General features: G+C 26.5%; 1 protein-coding gene across 3 annotated transcripts; it reads left to right on the plus strand.

The window, feature by feature from the left end:
- The first annotated feature begins 4,047 nt into the window (after nucleotides 1-4,047).
- On the plus strand, nucleotides 4,048-17,001 carry LOC136972376 (nephrin-like). Of its 3 annotated transcripts, none has more exons than XM_067266945.1 (9): nucleotides 4,048-4,222; nucleotides 11,614-11,748; nucleotides 11,824-11,945; nucleotides 12,024-12,081; nucleotides 12,513-12,665; nucleotides 14,214-14,381; nucleotides 14,590-14,880; nucleotides 15,763-15,849; nucleotides 16,873-17,001. In XM_067266945.1, coding segments are annotated over exons 2-8 (834 nt in total). In that variant the 5' UTR covers nucleotides 4,048-4,222; nucleotides 11,614-11,708; the 3' UTR covers nucleotides 15,765-15,849; nucleotides 16,873-17,001. The 3 variants fall into 3 exon arrangements, with proteins under 3 accessions (XP_067123046.1, XP_067123045.1, XP_067123044.1); XM_067266944.1 differs by lacking the exon at nucleotides 4,048-4,222 and adding an exon at nucleotides 9,949-10,574; XM_067266943.1 differs by lacking the exon at nucleotides 4,048-4,222 and adding an exon at nucleotides 10,687-11,274.
- Nucleotides 17,002-19,782: the final 2,781 nt, after the last annotated feature.

Here is a 19,782-nt window from a genome sequence, read left to right on the forward strand (position 1 = left end):
GTTAATCAAAAAACCATCCGATTTTCGGGTCTCTTCCTCTACGTATCAAAATCAGGCATAAAGAAATGACTGAAAAATAAGAAACTGTTTATTAATTATGTTAATTTTTGTGTATTATATTAAATTGTTAGTTTTTGAGCCACTTCTGACTCCCTCCCTTCCTGTAACGATATACTTTTAGCAAACTCCCTCCCCTTTTATTACATGCCAATAGTCCATAAATATGTTGACATCGAAGAAACGATCAAAAAGTTCTGCAATATTTTCTGTTTGTAAAAATAACATTAATTTCATATGATTAGGAGCCACTATCGGCCCCAAAATTTTCTCTGGGCCTGAGGAAGAATTCCCGCTCTTCTCCCTCTCGACGACTCCACTCGACTCCCTATCTCACCTCGTGTAAATGATGTACTTTTCGCGACCATCCTCCCTCTTAAACTCTGCACCTAATTAATAGATGATCCCTTAGTTCACACTACCTTTTATTTGTATTTCTAATACTTTTTTATAACCCGTAATCCTTCATTTTACCTAATTATCGTTTCTAGACCAATATAACTTACATAAATGCATTTTCCTATAAGATTATTAATATGGTATAGTGGCCATATAAAATCGTGGTAGCGACTTTTGCAGCAGGCCACAAAGCTTCAAAATAATTTCCATTTAACTTTTGATGGCAAATCCGCGAAAGTCGCTGTTCAAATACAGTATATTGAAGCAGTGGCGCGTTTCCTATTGGCTAAAAGGACAATTGCCTGGGGCCCCAATCTAATCTTTTAAGATAATATTTTCCCCAAAAAATTCCTTCGAAGAAAAATATCTGAAGTCAACATTGTACCTGGGGCCCCTAATTCAGATTTGCCTGGTCCTCGCCACTGCATTGAAGACTAAATAAATCCCAACCTTCTGATAATTATTTAAAATTAAAATAAGATGGTAAATTTCTTGATTTTCACAATCTGTCTTTACTTGCACAATCAATATTCTATTTTTGTTTTTTCCCCTATATCTGTATACCATCAAATACTAGAATTAACAAAAATTAATGAAAGCTACTATTGTGAATTATTATTATAACAAGCTATAAATTGTTTATTAGTCTATTTAATTTTTTTATTTACTTTAATTTTAGTTCATTTTAATTGTCTATACGGGATGCACAATTATTGTACCAAGCTACAGTGTGTTTCGCTTCTGCGACGTAATAGCTAAATGCAATTTAGTTATAGCGCAGGTAATCGTGAGTTATTTGTTGGTTGGAGGCCACGCGACGGCAAGTTTAAATTACAATCTGCGCAAAACTTTTTTGGCCAGTTAAAATATTCAAAGCGGAAGCGGCTGGACAGCGTCAAAACAATAATTGGTGAAACCGTACGAGGTTTCTCTGCATGGCTTATCACTCAAGGTCGTGCACTTTAAACTATGCCGTTATCTTTCGTAGGATCTGAGATAGGATTTGCTCCCGTGTGAAGGGGGTTAGGGGTGCAAGGCGTCCAACCAATGACTACCGAATACCTACTGTACAGAGCAAATTACATTTAGCTATTTCGTGGCAAAAGCGAGACAGCCCGGTACAATGTATATATTATAAATTGCTAATAACGAATGTATTTTTTAATCATAAGTAAATATTCTCTGAAGCATAATTTTAAACTTTTGTACAAAATTAGGATTTTATAGGAACAGTTTCAATGTTTTATACATGTCGTCGATAGGTTCTTGGAACTGCGACGTTAAGCGAAACCAATTTTACCATAGGCTATATGACAAACAAGATATAATTCGGTTAACATTCTAATTGGATCGTGTTTGCAACCTCCGGTAAATGATTACAAATGTACAGTACTTGTTTCGTTACAACGACGTCCTGACTTGCCGTATAGTATTAAAAAAAGTTCTTGTTCATTCACTAAATGAATATACTATTTTACAAAATTCTCCTAAGAAGTATGAATCGATAAAAATAAAATCGTTGATTACGGAATAAAATGGTTGAGAAGTAATGATAAAAATTGTCGTTAATAATTTCGATCAACATTTCTTAACCGTTGGTCGTGAACCGTATTCCGGAGTAGAGTCAAGGTCTTTCGATACATTTTAAACCAAGGTCATCAAATGAAAAAACTCATTTTAATTAACGATTAAATTTGTAAGCATTTTCATCTTCGTGCATTAAATCTATATTAAAAATGTTTAATGCGTGCTAATTAATCGAATGATAAATATTTAATTTTAAATATTTTAATAAGTTATTTTTATTTTTTGTATATGAATTACGAAAGTTTCCCAATGGAAAATTTTACGTGTGTTTTTTTTTTTTTTAACGTTGCTGTTTGATAAATATGACGTTTCCTCCATCCTCGTCATTGAGGAATACGTCTACATAGTATAATTTTACACGGCGATGTTACTAGGCTCCGAAGAACCCCCTCGCAACGTGGAGGACTCGTGCTGCTTGGATATTTTTAAAATTTACACGTGCAATATTTAAAAATTGCGATTGGTGAGAACCCCTTTTTTTTACAAGAGCTTACAAACCCTATTAATTGATCAAATTTCATTGAATAAAAATGCATAAATCAGAATATGTACAAATAAATATTGACTAAACCTTCGTAAGCATGTTTTGGAAATTCGATGAAAATGTTTCGACTGCTATTGATTGCATAAAAATTTGTATCATTCATACAAATTTTTCATAATCACTCATAGAAATTTTTATGAGATTTAGTAAATAATAAGTCTATAGTTATTGATTTTTTATATAAAAAATTTTGTTAATATTAATATATAAATGTAATAAGCTCGGATTAAATTCTCTGCTTACGTGACGAAAATAGTCACGCAGGTAAACCCTTTTTCGTGTCATTGTATATAGATTTCCGTTAGCTGTATTGTGCTTAGTACGAAGCGTAACAGAAAACAATTTAGCTATGTATTGATTTCAACTTTCCACGAAAACTTTGAGAGCGGAATATTTTATAATTTAGTTAAAACAGCAGAATATTTAGATACAAAAATATTAACGAAACAATAGGCTTCGTTATGACACGTTTAAAATATAGATAAAGTTATTTAATTTATGATTTTAGATTGCTGAATTATAGAAAATAGTCACTTTATTCTATTAAAAGTATTTTTCTAGTCCTTAACTATTTCTTGTGGGTAGTTCATACTGTTTAAAGACTTCATACAAATACTTTCTTAGTTAATCTACTTTAGTATATACTAAGAAAGTTTATTGTTATTTTGATACTTTAATATTTACATAAAGTGAAAGAAAAAAAAATGATGCAATTCTAATAAGGAGTTTCTGTAATTAAAGTAAATGTTTCGTAGAAAATATTCTGATAAAATACTCGAAGCTTTTATATTTAGGCCATTATAAAATATTGAAACAGTTACTATTATCAAACAAAATATTTAACTCTCCTTTTATTTGTAGGGATGTCACGCATGAGGTATTTGGCCAATACAAACTCTAATGATTTATTTCATTGTAAATAGATCTACAGATAAATTATTCTATTTTGTTTAAATATATTTCGAGTGTATTTACTATGAAAGGAAAAATAAAAGCTAAAGTATTAAAGAATTTATATTCTTACAGCTTTTGATATTTCTTTATATAATCTACTCCGGAAAAATATTTGATATATTTATAGCAGAGGTAGTAAACAAAATATTTTATTAAATTAAATATAAACAGAGAAATGTTAGCTTAACAATTATAATGGATACTAAAAGCTGAAATAAATTCATAGATAAATTTGGAGAGGCATCAGATGAGTGTAACGAAAGAATTAATGTAGTAAATATCTTAATGTATTTGTCATTACATTCTTTCCATTTAATATTTAAATTCCTGAGTTTATTGACGCTCCACTTTAAATTTTTAACTCGTACTTTAACAGTTAGAATGTACTTATTTATGAATATACATGCTTCTTTTTATTTATTTTTTCATTTTTTAGTCTCGTTAGATTTGAATTTCTCTCGAGAGTGTAACGTAAAGTGGAATTTTTTAGGTATTTAAAAATGCAAATTGCAAGCGGTGAATACAAAACAAACAGTATCTTTATCCTTGTACGCTTTCCTGAATATATTCTGTAGTAGATTAGTTGCATTACTTGTATTTCCTAATAATCAAATAAATCAGGAAGTAGCGAATGTAATTTAACATAGCCGTAACTTTAATAATAGTATGAGAACAAGTTTGGTAAGTATAAATATACTGATTAGTGATTACATTTTATAATCACGCCTCGATATTTTTATTTTAATAAAACTAATCATTGAAACTTTATTCTGCGAGATAAAATAAAAGATATGTGTTAAGAAAGTTTACAAATGTTTTTATAGAACAAATAATTAAACGTTACGGCATTATATCTAAAATTTAACTTAAGGATTGAATATCCGTAAGGTTTTCAACCTATAAATTAAAATAAAGGGTAATAAAGGTTTCGTATTATATATCACGTTAGTATGTAACTTAATTGACAAATTTTAAGCCCTTAGTAATCCAAATATGTTATTTTTTGAAAACTTACTTCAGAATAAATTTACACTATGTATACAGTCGATAAGTTATTATTGCAAACACTAGAATATAGTAGTATAGTCGGATAAAAATAAAAATGCAGTCAGATATATAAAAAATATGGGCTATATACTGTATATAAATATATAAAACTTGCAAATTATTTCTACGTAATAGAACTTTTCAGCTGTTAACATGAACCTGTATACTTTTCTCAAATGTTAGATTTATATACAATGCATTCTGATGGATGTTTTTTTCTATGAAATTGACTAAGATCGTCGAGATAACGTTTTGATTGCATAGTGCGAAACTACTATCCTCTATTTCTATAATTAGTGGTCCAACGACTGTTATTCCCTTACTTGTCTTTATTCCGAATCAACCGACCGTTACTGAATACAGAAGAGGATTTCATCAGATTGTGGTCGACTTTCGAGAATTATTTTTTCTTATATTTCTTATTTCCTTTTATTTTCATTTGTGTGTGTGTTTTTTTAACAGATATTTTCTCCACTAAATATCAATTTGGCTTTATCGAAATTACTTATTAATATAGTTTTTGAATATAAAATTCTCTATTAACCCCTCCCTTCCCTTCCTGTATGGACAACATTTTATGAACAACCCCTTACAACTAAAACTGTATATACTAATGATAAAACTCCTAACATAAAATAATGAAAGCGATTTAAATCGTTGTTAAAGTTGATAAATTAGTATTAAGTTCATAATAATAGTCCCATTAAATTAATGACAGATTATTAACAAACGTAACATTTAAATGTTTTATAGCTTTAATCTGATTCGAAATGTAATTTTCACTTTCGGAAATATTGAATAAAAATGTGGTGTTTGAGAGTTTGTGCTTTTTCAAAGAAGTATATGTATAAATGAAATCATGATTTGAATGTTAACATTGAAAAAAGGAAAGAGATTATTTATTAATGGTAGTAGACTGACCTATTAAAGAATGAACATTAAATTTTATAATGATGCATATCCTCTGCATCTTTAATTCAGCCATGAAATGTACGATTCAAATTCTCTTTAGGAATAACTCTAGAATAAAACGATCAATTTTTCCAAAAGAAGTAACGCCAAAATTCACGCTATTTCATTAAATATCATGTTTACTTTTCATTACGATTTTTAATACTTTGTAAATTATAATAACTATTAGTATAGAGTATTTAAAGTATAGAGACTAGACTATTTTATATTTGTCAAATCCTTTAGTTCAATTATGTAACATTTAAAATTTTGTAGCAGATATACAAACAAAAACACTGATTATATGCTGCATAAGGCATTATTTCTATTACTTATAGTATTTTATTATTTTCAGCGTGTGTTTGTTTATTATAATGTTTTACTGTAACGAACTAATTGCAAGTAGAATAAACCTATACCGTATAGTTACATTTTATATCATGAATGAAAACGAAATACAAATTACTTCAAATATTTGAAATATAAAATCGATAAAATGAAGAATAATAGACATATCAGTACATGATAACTTTGATAACACATTCAAAATCTTAATTACAGTAGGCCTACTCTATATTAGCTAACATTTCTGATAAGTAAAAAAATCTAAGAGGATAGCTATATACAACAGTCGAAATCTGTGTGAATGAATAAAATATAAAGCATGTTCACGGATAAGTTCTATTCTTCGTTATAAGCATAATAATAATAATATAAAAATACATTCATATTATGGAATAGTTTCAATATAAATTTATAAATTAGACAAATTGAGGCAGAATTGGAAGTAAACAATTTAAAAGGTATGTTATTGTATGAGTTTTATTTATATGAACATTAAAATTTTCAATAAATATTCTAGGAGAAAACCTATCCTTATTATAAGCTAAATTGTAAAAAATATACATATTGAAAAATCAATAAAAATAAATTTTTTCTCATAAATGTTTTTTTTAAATTCTAGTTTTGCTTAGTCTATCACATAAATATACAAAATTATATAGTAAAACGCAAAGACAGCTCTATCAGCATACGTTACATTAACTGTAAAAATGAATTACTTATTGTCGTGGGCGCACGCAGAGGAAAGCAAACGGAGTACTGTCCTCCCCTGGGATTAAGTTAAAAAATTGCATAAATTATAATCGTAAAAGTGATTGAGATGTATACTTACACCCTGAACCACGCAACGCTTTGTCTATCTTAAAAAAGAACCCAAAAAATTGATGTAATTGTCTCCAGCTTTCGTCTATGCTTACTGTAAAAATAATCTGTTTAAGAACACCATTTATATTTTACTATATTTTTTCCTATTTTAACTCATTGGGCTACAATTTGAAAAAAAAAAATTGTAGACCTACTGTTGTCCCGTCCGTCCTTCTTTAATCTCGAGAACGGAATTAGATAAATGAAAGACGAGACCAGATATTGAAACCTTGGGGGCAGGAGGCCCCGATTAACTATATAAGAATTTCTAATGTAAACTGGAAGTTATGTTGTTTCAATTTAAAAAATTCCCCTGAAAGGTGTTAGATAGATAACAAGCATGACTCTACAGTTAAAGGAAAAGTATGATGTACAGGGGCAAGTCACTATTAATTTGAGGTGAAGAGAATATATTTTAAAAAATAAATTAATTAAAAATATGATTAAAAATTACAACCCGGCATTGTGACGATGTCACAATAAATAACTGCTCGTTCATTGTTAAAATCTGACTGAGCACTACATAAATGCAAAGCAAATTCCTAACTTCCATTAGAATACATCAGTCAATTAGAATATTAGTTCGTATCAATCGTATTATTAACAAGCCAATAATATTTATAATTGTTTCTTATTCATCTATGATCAGTAGTCTTAAAATTCTTTAATAAAAATAAAACTACAGATTAATAACAAATATTTTTGCTAATTTGAATTCCTTTCCGGAATTCGTCTCAATCTAATCTCATCCAATTTTTGTCTGTTGTGAAAATATTATAGTAAATTATCGTAGATAATTATCTGTGGATCCGTGTCCGGGAAAGTCTTATAGTATTACTAATTTTTTTTTTTTTTTTAATTAATAAACTATCATGACTGCTTCTCAGATAGAAAATACTGATGTTATCATAAGCACGCAGGATATTCCCCAAATACATTTCTGTAAATTCCTTGTTTTGTCTACATTCCCAGTAATGGGATTTTTTTCTTCATTCTGGCGATACCCTATGTAAAAATGAGAGTTTTTCTCTGTTGATAACAGCGAGGTGTTAAATTTATAATTCAGAAGTGACCGAATCAATTACAATTGAGTAGTGTTTCCACTTCCCATATTACATTTTTAGCGTCGTTTCTCGGTTTGCATTTCCGATCTTCATTAGCAGCTAGCTTTGCTTTCGAATCGTTTTTGTGTTCTCTATTGTTTCTGATAGTCTAAATGCATCGAAACAGTTTGCTTACTTGATGCACAATACTGAATTGCTTTTAAAAAAATTAACTCTAAGGACAAATACGGGTTCAACAGTAATTAAAAAGTATGGATGACCTTCGCTTTCTGTAAGTCACGTTATTTTTCATATTCTCTACAGCTAGGCAATTTGTTAACGTACCAAACCGCGTTTTAAAACAAAATAGCTTAATATAATTCATAAGTCATAGGGCCTACGAAAGTGAAGTTTTCTAACTCCCATTAGAAAATTTTTTCAGGACTTCATGCTCAACTCTGAGTACCGAGTTGGTCGGGAGTGTTCTCATTTTGAGGTTTCAGCATATTAATGTTATTCGAATCACGCTTTTAGTCGATTTCATAACTAATGATTATAAGAAAAGATGAACTCAATAATTTCACCAACTTAGTGTAGTGATAACATAGGGCAAGTGTACCCTCAATCTATTCATTCTTATGCATGATAAGTAATAATTGTTAGTCATTTCCGACTGTAAAGGAATCGTTTCTTGATTCCTTTATTTGAATAGCGTTTTGGATATGTTTAAATAACAATAATAATTTAATCTACTGTAAATAATAATGAAAACTAATTACACTCATATTAATCTTATTATTTTTCTTATGCTAAAGCAGGTAATGATTATTTAATGCAATCAACAGATAACATTTTGTGTACTTAAAATACATTCAATATTTAAAAAATAAATACGTGATAAAATACTTCTGATTAAGGAAGCATGAAGAAATTTTTATTATTCAGATTGAAATGTGAAATAATAATCAAGAAACACTTCTAGAATTACAGAAAATAAATAAATTTGTTTGTTTATTTAATTTTCTGTTGTTTGAAATAAAAAGACTCGAAATGTTCTGAATCAGCTATACTTTAGCCGTGAAAAGAACACAAGAATAAATACCAAATAATGTTAACTGTTATATCAAATTAAGAATTACAGAAAATACATTAAAATTGTGCAATAACAAATCGTTTGAATATCAAATTTCTCATAAAATAATAACGTAACGATTTTTACTTTGTTGACGCTAATTTAAATATATATATATATATATATATATATGTTTGCTTATTATTACATTATTATACATATATTAATATTCCAACGTATAATTACTTTATAAAACAGAAATTATTAGAGATTATATTTAAATTTATAATCTAATAGTTTTTAGAGTTTGCGTTAAAGCCATGTTGATACAAGTTAGTACAGTAGCCTATATAGGCCTATTTTTTAAAACATTAATGTAATAAAGAAAAAAAATTTTTTTAAAGTAAATAACAGAAATATCAGATTACAGTTTGTATTTTAGACTAAATAAAGTTGAAAATTTTAAAGAAATGTTTAAAATATTTTTAGTATTTCTTTTTAAATGTAACAAAAAAGTTCATTTAAAACGATAAAATGTCTAAAACTTTACTCAACTAAGATTGAAATTTTTTTATATCAATATTTTTCACATATTAATTGATTTTAAAATTATTCTGGCAGAAAAATATCAGCTTGGAGTATGTTATTGATTGATATTACAATCATTTATCATTTTTCATCATTGAACTTTTATTATAAATTTTAAGACTGGATTTTTTTAAAGTTTTGTTTTAAAAATAACAAAAATGTTTTTTTTAATTAAAGTGTATTTTCTCAAGTTTTATTAGCATCAAAATGTTCATACAGCAGTTGTTTATAACTCTTAAAAAATACATTTTTGTTGCCATAAAAGTTTTATTTGAATAAAATATTTAATCTGTAAATTTAATACACTGAAATTTTTTAGGAATTTGTTTTAAATAGTTTAATGTGCTTATTCTTTAATATATTCTGCAATTTAACTCTTACAAGTCTCAAATTTGTCAGTATTTCATCAATCACAAGTTCGTTTTTTTAGGTTTTGACGAGAAGTTTTCTCAAACATTGTTTAGTCATAAAACTTCATCATTAATTAAATTTTTCGTTTTGCTATAGAGCAAAATGTAAAACTAAATTCTCATTAAACGATGTATGAGAATCTTTATATTCTAAATGTGTTTAGAGTTTACAACAAAAGACAGAAATAAATATTCCCGATAAAATCAAAATAACATTTAAAATTGAAGAAAGCATGTTTGCGTTGCGGATAAAGAAGATACTTGCATTAAAATTATTCGCTCTGACCTTTCTAAGAAGCGGATATATATAGAATCTATTTTAAAACTAAGTCTCTTTTATTTCACTTCCTCTCTTGAACCAAACCCTACCATTTACATGAAAGGATCCTATCTCCTCAAGATATTTATAATCAATTTTATATGTTTTTAATGCAGATAAGCTTGCTTTTCAATTGTATATCACATCTATAGCTAGCATTCAAGCAATCAGTCTTGCATATATTGTTGTGCTTATCAATTTAAACACATTCAATGCTAATATTTTCTTTAAAAATCAAATTTTCATATATTACTATTGCAAATTACTTTGAATCCAGAATAAGTTTTGTAGTTACAAGTCTAATAGTAGTAACATTTCGTTACATGATCCATTATCATTTTCCTCAATTGTTAGAATATTGTCCTAAAACTAAAAGTAACTAATAACTAAACATAATGTAGTAAGTATGCAGTAGATTGCTCGTGTATAATCAGTTTTTATTCTTGAATACTTTGATATTGTACGCTATAAAATACCGATATATAATGGTAATGATGTGTCTAATTTTTAACAAATTGCTTTAATTAAAATTTTTAAACATCATTCAGAAAATGGCATTGTTTCGTGAGAGATATTTCATTTAATATTTGTGATAAGATTGCTTAAAACTAAACTAATGATAGCAAGTGGAAAATATTTAAATCAACAGGAAATCTAAACCTATAATGACGTATAAAATTCGTCATTCTGAAGATAAACAGACATCATTCATGACGTCAAAAAAAAAACGCTAAAAAGTAAACCGATAACCGATAAACTATCGATATTAACAACTATTCTAAACAATCGATAAAATTCTAGCAACACATAATACTGTAAATTTGTAAATCTGTACAGTATTATACGAAGTGAATCAGGTTTTAAAAAAAATTATATATTTTTTTAAATGCGTGAAAATACGCAATGCACTGAACTGTCAGTCTTCTATACGGAATTATTTATTGATCCATGTTGGAAGACATGATGGTAGAAGTTCCGTGATCCAGCAACTCCGTCCATTGTACATAAATCAGCATCTGTAATAATGTTCATATTAATGTTTACTGTCTTCTATCATCAAAAACAAATCTTACTCTTATTTAATTTGATTCTGACAGGTAAGTAGTGACTAAATTGTTGATAAAGGATGAAGATGCATTTCGATTTTTATCATTTCTGGACTTTCACAAATTTTTTTACGTGGAGGGAGACAGTTGTTCTATAGTTGCCTGTAAAGGTGGCTTCACTGTGAATATATTTATAATATTCAATTTTAACCATAAAGTCTTTTTTGCAAACAAAGCTTTAAATAGAACTGTCTGTCAGAAAAAAGAAATATATTTTTTACATTTAAGGAATAAAAATTGATTTCTTATTAAATTTTTCAAGTTCATTTGACACTAATGAATTAGCATATATTAAACTTTTGAGAAAAACATGTTATTTATTTATCACAGTCAGTGGTCAACAACAATATTTTAGAGTCAGGCCTAGAAAAACAGAAGTGATTCAAGGACAAACTGTAGATCTTCAGTGTCACATTGGAAATTTAATGGGGGCTGTGCAGTGGAGCAAAAATGGATTTGTTTTAGGTGATCAACTTGAAATGAAATTATCTGTGAATCCTGTAGGCAATGTCTATTTATAAAAATCTTTACATTTTTCAGGATTTGATCCCGATATTCCAGGTTATCCCAGATACAGCATGATTGTAGATGAGAGGAGAGGTGTTTATAATTTAAGGATAAGAGAGACACGTCTAGAAGATGAAGGAGAGTATCAATGCCAAGTAAATTGGATTCTTTTAAAAAGAAAAAGTAACATTTTCTAAGAAGTTAGGTTAAATTTTTAAACAGAGTATTTTCAGGTTGGTCCTGCTCCTTTCAACCACCCTATAAGGGCCCAAGCTCGACTGACTGTTTTGAGTAAGTAGTTTCAATAGATTGATGATGCACATTTTTTATATGGAAGAAAAATGAATGTCATCATTCTGATTTACTTAATCATGATGACTTCATCTTTCAATTCCTTGATAACAGAAGAGGAAGGAAGTTCAAGAATTCAATGATGAAACAGCTTTGCAGAAAGACTTTTGACGTCATCATGATTGTGGTCATTTTTAAATAATATATTTTCATAAACTTTTAAGAATACAATACCTAAAATATATCAAGAAAATCTATCATTATTTTTACTAAAAAGTATCACAAAATTTTAATACAAATATTCCCGTATATTCTGGTAATACTGCAAATGCAATGCTTCTCTTTTAAATTCATAAATGTTCATTTTAATACAAACTAATTTTATATTTCTTTAAAATAATAACTATATTATTATTTTTATTTTAATGTAGTACCTCCTCAACAATTGCTTTTATATCATCGTGATAAAAGAAAAGAGGTGAGAGTGGTTGAAGCAGAAAGATATTCTATTGCTTGTTTTGCTAACAATAGTAAACCAGCTTCACAGTTGAAATGGTATAGAAATGATATACCAATCAGAGAAGGTAAATATTTTATTTATGAGCTGATCCTTATGGACTTAAGGAGATTACAAATATGTTAATTTTAAAACAGATTACAAATATGTTAATAAATTTCTATATAATCAAATTTTGACATTATTTTAATTATCTTGATATTCAATATCAAGAGACCTACAAGTATGTAGAACAGCTGTTATTTTATAATTTTTAATTTAACATTCTGTGTGAATGATGACCCATCAATCTGATAATGTTTGTATGTACAGTACATCATCTGTTTTAAAATGATAACATATATAAAGCTTATATCATTATAATATAACTTATTGCAAGATAGATTGATAAACATTGTTATAAATAAATTCTTTTGATACTGTACATATAGCAGTTCTGAACTGTATAGTTTTCAAATTATATAGGTATTATTTAGCTGAATTTCTAAGTTTGTTTTTATTATACATAAATTTTTACCCAGGACATTATATGATCATACAGATAAATTTTCAAATTTGCAATCAATCTATAGCTGATTTCATTACTGACATATCTTCTCTGCAGGAACTATTTTTTAATGCAGAACAGACATCTATATAATCCATATTTGCAATTCTACAATTTATTTAGTGTATAATAAAAGAAAATTATTTATTATAATTAAATATGAGCATAAGTTACTAAAATTCATTTAATCTAATGATGTATAAAAACATCTTTTTTAGTAATTATGCTCATTATGCTTTATTAAAGTTACAAAGCCTAATTTAAATTGTTTTATTAAATAACATGTAATTTGAACTTATAATTTAATTCTGATGGTCAGCAGTGGCTTATAACTTGATATCAAAATGAATTCTAATGTAAAGTTGGAATTTTTTTTAAATTAGTAACGATCTGAAAATACTAGTATTTATTAATTAATTATATATATATCATGGGCCATCATACATAGCTAATTATGAAACCACAATTTTCAGAAAATGAGATTTAAAAATTGTGGCAATATTTGATTGCCCACCAAAAATTTGTGATTTTTATGTAACTATTTTGAATTCTAAATATGTTTTTGGTCTCAAATAGAACAAGTTGAATATAATAATAATTATTGAAAAACTTCAGAATTTAAAGTTAGCTGCTTGTGGTTCTAGACCCACAATAAATCTCCATTAATTATCATTGTTATTCCTAAAATAAATTATTTATATATTTTAGAATATATATATATATGTATAATAATTTCTAAAATATCCAATTTGAATACATTGTAGATGAATGCAAAATAATCTACCATTACAGTACATAAATCTCAAACTTATAACTCTTAAGTCTTTTTAAGACTTATTCAAAGAATTAGGTATTCAGTTAAATAATAATAAGCAAATTATCTGTTTAGATATTTGTGTGTTGTAATTTTTCAAAACTCTAAAATAATTTTCAAAGAAAATAAATTATTATTTTTTTATTTTAACATGTCAAAAAAAATTATTTTCTAAAGAGCAAATAAAAATTTCTAGTGCTAACCATAACAATAATTATTTTCATTTCAATTATGCTAAAGATTTTTCATTATAGATCTTATTCCAAATGAACAAAAGATAGTAGATGATAAACTTTATACAACAATTAGTGCTTTACAATTGTATGCCATTTTAAATGATCATGGAGCTGTTTATACTTGTGAAGCTAGCCATCCTGCTCTGTCATCTCCTATCAGATCAGACCTGACTATAAATGTTTTGTGTAAGTTTTCATTTCTTTATCATTAGCTATATTTTTTTGTAAATTGTTTCTTATTCCTATTATTCAACATTCTAAAAATATCTCAATAATTTTGCATGATAAAAAAAATATAATGAATTTTTTAGTTATTGTTCTTAAACTAAAACTAATGTTGTATTTAGAAATAATTAATTATTATATTAATGTGAAAACAACTCCAATATTTTAGATCCACCAGGAATGCCAGAAATTGAAGGTTACCATGATGGTGATGTTATACAAGAAGGTGATACGTTGACATTGGCATGCATCTGTCGTGGAGGTAATCCACCAGCCAATCTTTTATGGTATCGTAATGATGTTCAGGTTGACGATACCTTTACTGCCAATCCTAAAGAGACTACTAATGTTTATACATTTACTGTAATCTCAAGTGACAACAATTCCATGTTCAGATGTGATGCAATCAGCACAATTACTGGTCATTATCGCACGAAAGAAGTTAAGCTTACTGTGATATGTGAGTCTATTTTTACTGTTTCTTATATTATTAACAACTAAAACACCATTCCTGAAAATAGATGCAACTGTGCCTCAAAATGTTAATAAAGTTTTTAGTACTTAAAAACAGTTTTTGACAAAATTCATTTTAATCATTAAATATAAATCTTATTAAAATTATATTAAATAGTGTAATTAGAATATAATGCAAAAATTTGGCTTGATACCAAATTATTGAATTTTGTTTTGATTGTGAAGGATGTTTCTCTTCGAAACAGTAATACTTGTATAAATTTAATAGCTATAAAATTAATTTAGCTTGGAAAAACTTTTATAAGCAAAATAGGACAAATAAAATTTTCTACAAAAGATATTTTATTGTTTAATTCTAAAATAAGAAATAACTGTCCTATTTTCTTAGTTTGATTATATATTAACTTTCAAAGGATAGAGATTATGAAGTTGTAGTTATACAATTTATCTTGTAGACTGAATGTTATCGGTTATATTTGACATAAATTCTAATAAAGTAAACACGATGCTTCTCATCAAAAACTGCCTCTTAACTTGAAAATTGCATTAAATTTAATCTGTACATTTAACATAGGTCTTGACCATGCACTTTTCTTTTTATAAATACTGATTTTACATTCAATAGTTAAATCTCTAAATGCAATTTTTATTCTTAATAAATTATTATGTCAAATTTAAAAATATTTGAATTTTGTTCATTAAAAAGTTTGCTTTTTCTTTTATAAATTCTTATCTATATTAAGCAAATATATATATTTAAAGAACTGACTATTAATATATTTTAATTTTTTGTAATATATCATAAGTGAAAATATGTAAATACAGTTATAATCGAATTCTTACAGTTTTCTTTTTTTTTACATTTCAGGATATGTTGTTTTGTAAATGGAAGAGTTAGCTCCATCAACTGATAATTCTTTTTAAGGATGGAAATTTTAAGAGGTGTTGTTATTAGGTAATAATAATACTAAAATAATATTATATTTATAAAAAGTGTTTTTGTCAGTTATATTGTGATTTAAATGATTATCATCAATACATATAATTCAATTACTAATACATTTTATACATAACATTCAAATATTTAAGGAAAAATAAAAAAAAATAGATTCCAATGTAAATACTTGATATATTCTTACATATAAACTTATGAAGTTTAGAAAGAATATATTAATTTATAAAATGTTAACCACCTATTTAACTATTCAGGTGATAAATTATAATATAAAAGAACAGTGGAATCTCAATTCAAAATTTGAAAGTAAATGTAATTTTTACTCAGGAAAAATAAGCTATTTTGAATCAACAAACAAGTATAGTACTAATTAATCATTTCAATCTCATCCAATGATTTCTTCAACTAAAAATATTAGAAGTGAATCAAATTACAGATTAAACATCTATATAATAAAAAAATAAAGTATAAAAATCTTTAAATATACCATTACTAGTATTAAATTACTAAATGTACAGTAATATTTATAGTAATCTAATTTCTATAGTAGATATACATAAAGAATGACACGAAAAATTATTTAAATTAATAACAGCCATATTTAATTAGATTATATTAGTTTACATTAGTCAATAGCCATTACTCGATTATCTATTTAATGTTAAGCTTAAAAATTGTTAGACTTGACACCTAGATTAATTACATGTTATGTTATTTATAGTATAAGAGAATAGAATGCTAAGTTCATTATATTTGAATTACACATATGAATATGTGTGCAATTATATCTATTAAAAAAAAACACTTATAACAGCAATTGAACCTATTTTCAAATTATGTTCAAATATTTTCCTCTTAACATTGTTTATTAGTTTGCATGCATAGAAGGATTGCATGTCCTACATACTGTAGTTATACTAAGTACTTAAAACAGGTTTATGAGTCATGTTAAATGTATTGTATATTATGTAAAGTACATTTTCTCATAGTGTTATATACATAAAATAAATGGTCTCTTTTCAGGATTTTATGCAGGATAAATTATCAAGAAACAGAAGAATTTTTTGTATATTGTAATTTAAATAATTTGTCTTCACAAATAGATTTAAATAATAAAAAAAGAAAAAGAAAACATGATGATAAATTAAAATATGTTTGTGCTTTTAGTTTTTCTTTCGTATATTTTGTCTGTGAAAATAATCTTTGATCCTTGTATCATTTTACGGACTAAAAAAAGGAAAAGCAGTCAGCCTTGTTTACGACTGCTTGCAGACAGTTACGCAATGCCCAAAGATTAGGCTGTACCGGAAGATAATGAACCCAATGACCACTCACTTGATGATAATCGTTCGGAATGAGGATAATTATATCATTTCAAAACTATTATCGTTCGTGCAGAGAAATTATTTGTAGACTATTTTACCTTTTAATTTACTTGCAAAGTTTTTAAAAAAAAGATATATAGTTAGGGAATTATCAGTACAATTTCCAGATTTTTCCCTTTCGTCCGGTCAAAATATCTGGAATTAATATATTTTAACACATATACATTAATTAACATATAAATGAGACAAATTCGAAAATTATTATTATTATTTTTTTTTATTAAAATAATTTTTAAAATTTTAATTATTTTTTCAGGAAAAATTCTGTATTAATAATTTTAAGAATCGTCATTGGTTTACTAAATATGAAAAGACTGTATAGCCTATATACTATGTTATTTTTTTTTAATTTTCGTTTTCCTTATATATCTATATGACATATGATAATGTTACTCATAAATATATAAATATAATAGTAAAATATTTTTCAATTTTCCTTATAAAATTATAATGCTGGGCATTTTACTGTTACAATATTTCCTTAAAAATATCCCTAAACCTGGATTAATTCCTTATAATACAATTATTTTTTCATCTGTAAACTTTTCATCGAAACAATTCTTTAATTTTAACTAGTAAATATAAATTCGAAAATGGGGGGGAACGGATATTGATGCTTTACATTCTAAATTCCCTAAAAAGAAGGAAGTACAATTTTGTCGAAACGATTTTTCCCTAAATCTCAACACCACCTATTGTACGTTTAACGTACTAAATCTCGCCACGCAAGATAGAACCTGTAATTTTAAAGTCAAGGATCTTTCTCTATAATCATTACGGTTTTCTCGTAACTGCAATAAAATATATATAAACAATGCCTTATTTAAGAAAGAATATATTATAAATTTTTCTATTTTTAAATCGTATAATTAAAGAAAGAACAAAAATCAGAAAATAAATAAACACCTGAGCGATTTGATGAATTTATAAAATAATATTTTTAATCTAATCTTAAATCAATTTCGGCTATTAATACTCTTTTAACGATTTCTTCATGAACAGACTGCTATCAACGAGTCATACATATTCATAATTGTAACTGCCATCGCCACATCATACATATTCATAAACTCTGGTTTCATTGATCCGAATCCATAAGGCTTTGTCGAAAGCAGTCTATTTTTTAAAACAGTTTTTCAGTGCAATATGTTAGAAAATCATTTTAATTCTTATGTTATTTAGAAAAAATGCAGAATAAAAAATCACAGAAACGAAACTCGAGCTTACGATAAAATCTTGTATAAAAGAAAAGGAAAAAAAATTATCCTTAAATTACAAATCATTATGTAAATGAAAATAAATTTTAGATCTGTATAAGGAAAAATCTTTCCTGTACATAAAAATAAATAAAGCTTTGAAATATATATTTAAAAAAAAAAAAAATGTATATTAAAATATTAAACTTTATCCTATGCATAATTCTTAATTGAGATCAAGCCCAATTTCCGCGTAGGACCACTTTTTATATACAGGAAATGTCCTATAAAACTCAATGGGAGAGAATCTGGAGGGAGGTTAATCGTCGGTTTTATAAATTCAACAGTGTAATAATACTTCAGACGTATCTTTTCAAGTTGCGCAAATGTGTCGTCATAATATTCTACGCTAATTTTCAAGAATAAAAGATTACAAATTCGTTTTGTAGGGTAGGAGATTGCTTCATAGCATGCAAGTTACGTCTATTCCAGCGACCTCGCCCATCTGTCACGTGCTCGGCAGTATCACCCAGCATGCGTTTCGAAACCGGCTTCTCATCGCTGTTCATAAAACAATTTTGAGGTTGTGAGAATTTTTCGTTTTAAATAAGTTTTTATTGCCCGTTCGTCTTTACAAGGTTAACTTTTGTGAAGACGAAAAGTTCTAATGATGATGTATGGATATTTATTTATAATACATTTATAATTTCGAGAATAAAATGCGATTTTTATATCAGATTTGCCAATAAAACTGTATTAATTTCTTCTTCGTACAAGTAATAAATGAATCGAAAATAAAAATATTTTACAGGCTCATTTATTAATTTAAAAATCATTGAAAAGTTTAAACATTCTGTAAATAAAATTTTTAATAAAATAATTTCTGAAATTTTTTCAAATTTAAAATAGATAAGTAATTTTTAGAGGAAAATTGGCACTGATTTTAAAAAATATTTTATAAAACTGCTTATGTATTATGCTAAAACTTATTATTATTATTATTATTTGATATTGAACGATAACGTTTTAATAATTAAAAAATACTACTTTTTTCTTTAATTAGAGAGATTAATTTGTGTTAATTAATTCGTGATAATTGTTTATTTTATATTCTCACAGTGTGCGATTTTATGATAGCAATTAATAACTTTCATCAGTCTTTAATCACACATTTAAGCCAAAAATATTCATAAAAAAATTTTTCTCTGAATTTTTTTAAATAAATATTTTAAAATGATTTTTTAATTTTTCATTTTTCTAAAAATAACTTTCTTCAATTTTGTTAATTTAAAATAATAGAAAAATTAAATTAAAACAAATATAACGGGTTACGTAGAAATAAATTTCTCAGT

Source organism: Centruroides vittatus, unplaced genomic scaffold (genome assembly GCF_030686945.1).
Source record: "Centruroides vittatus isolate TY-2023 unplaced genomic scaffold, ASM3068694v2 contig_290, whole genome shotgun sequence".
Taxonomy (NCBI): domain Eukaryota; kingdom Metazoa; phylum Arthropoda; class Arachnida; order Scorpiones; family Buthidae; genus Centruroides; species Centruroides vittatus.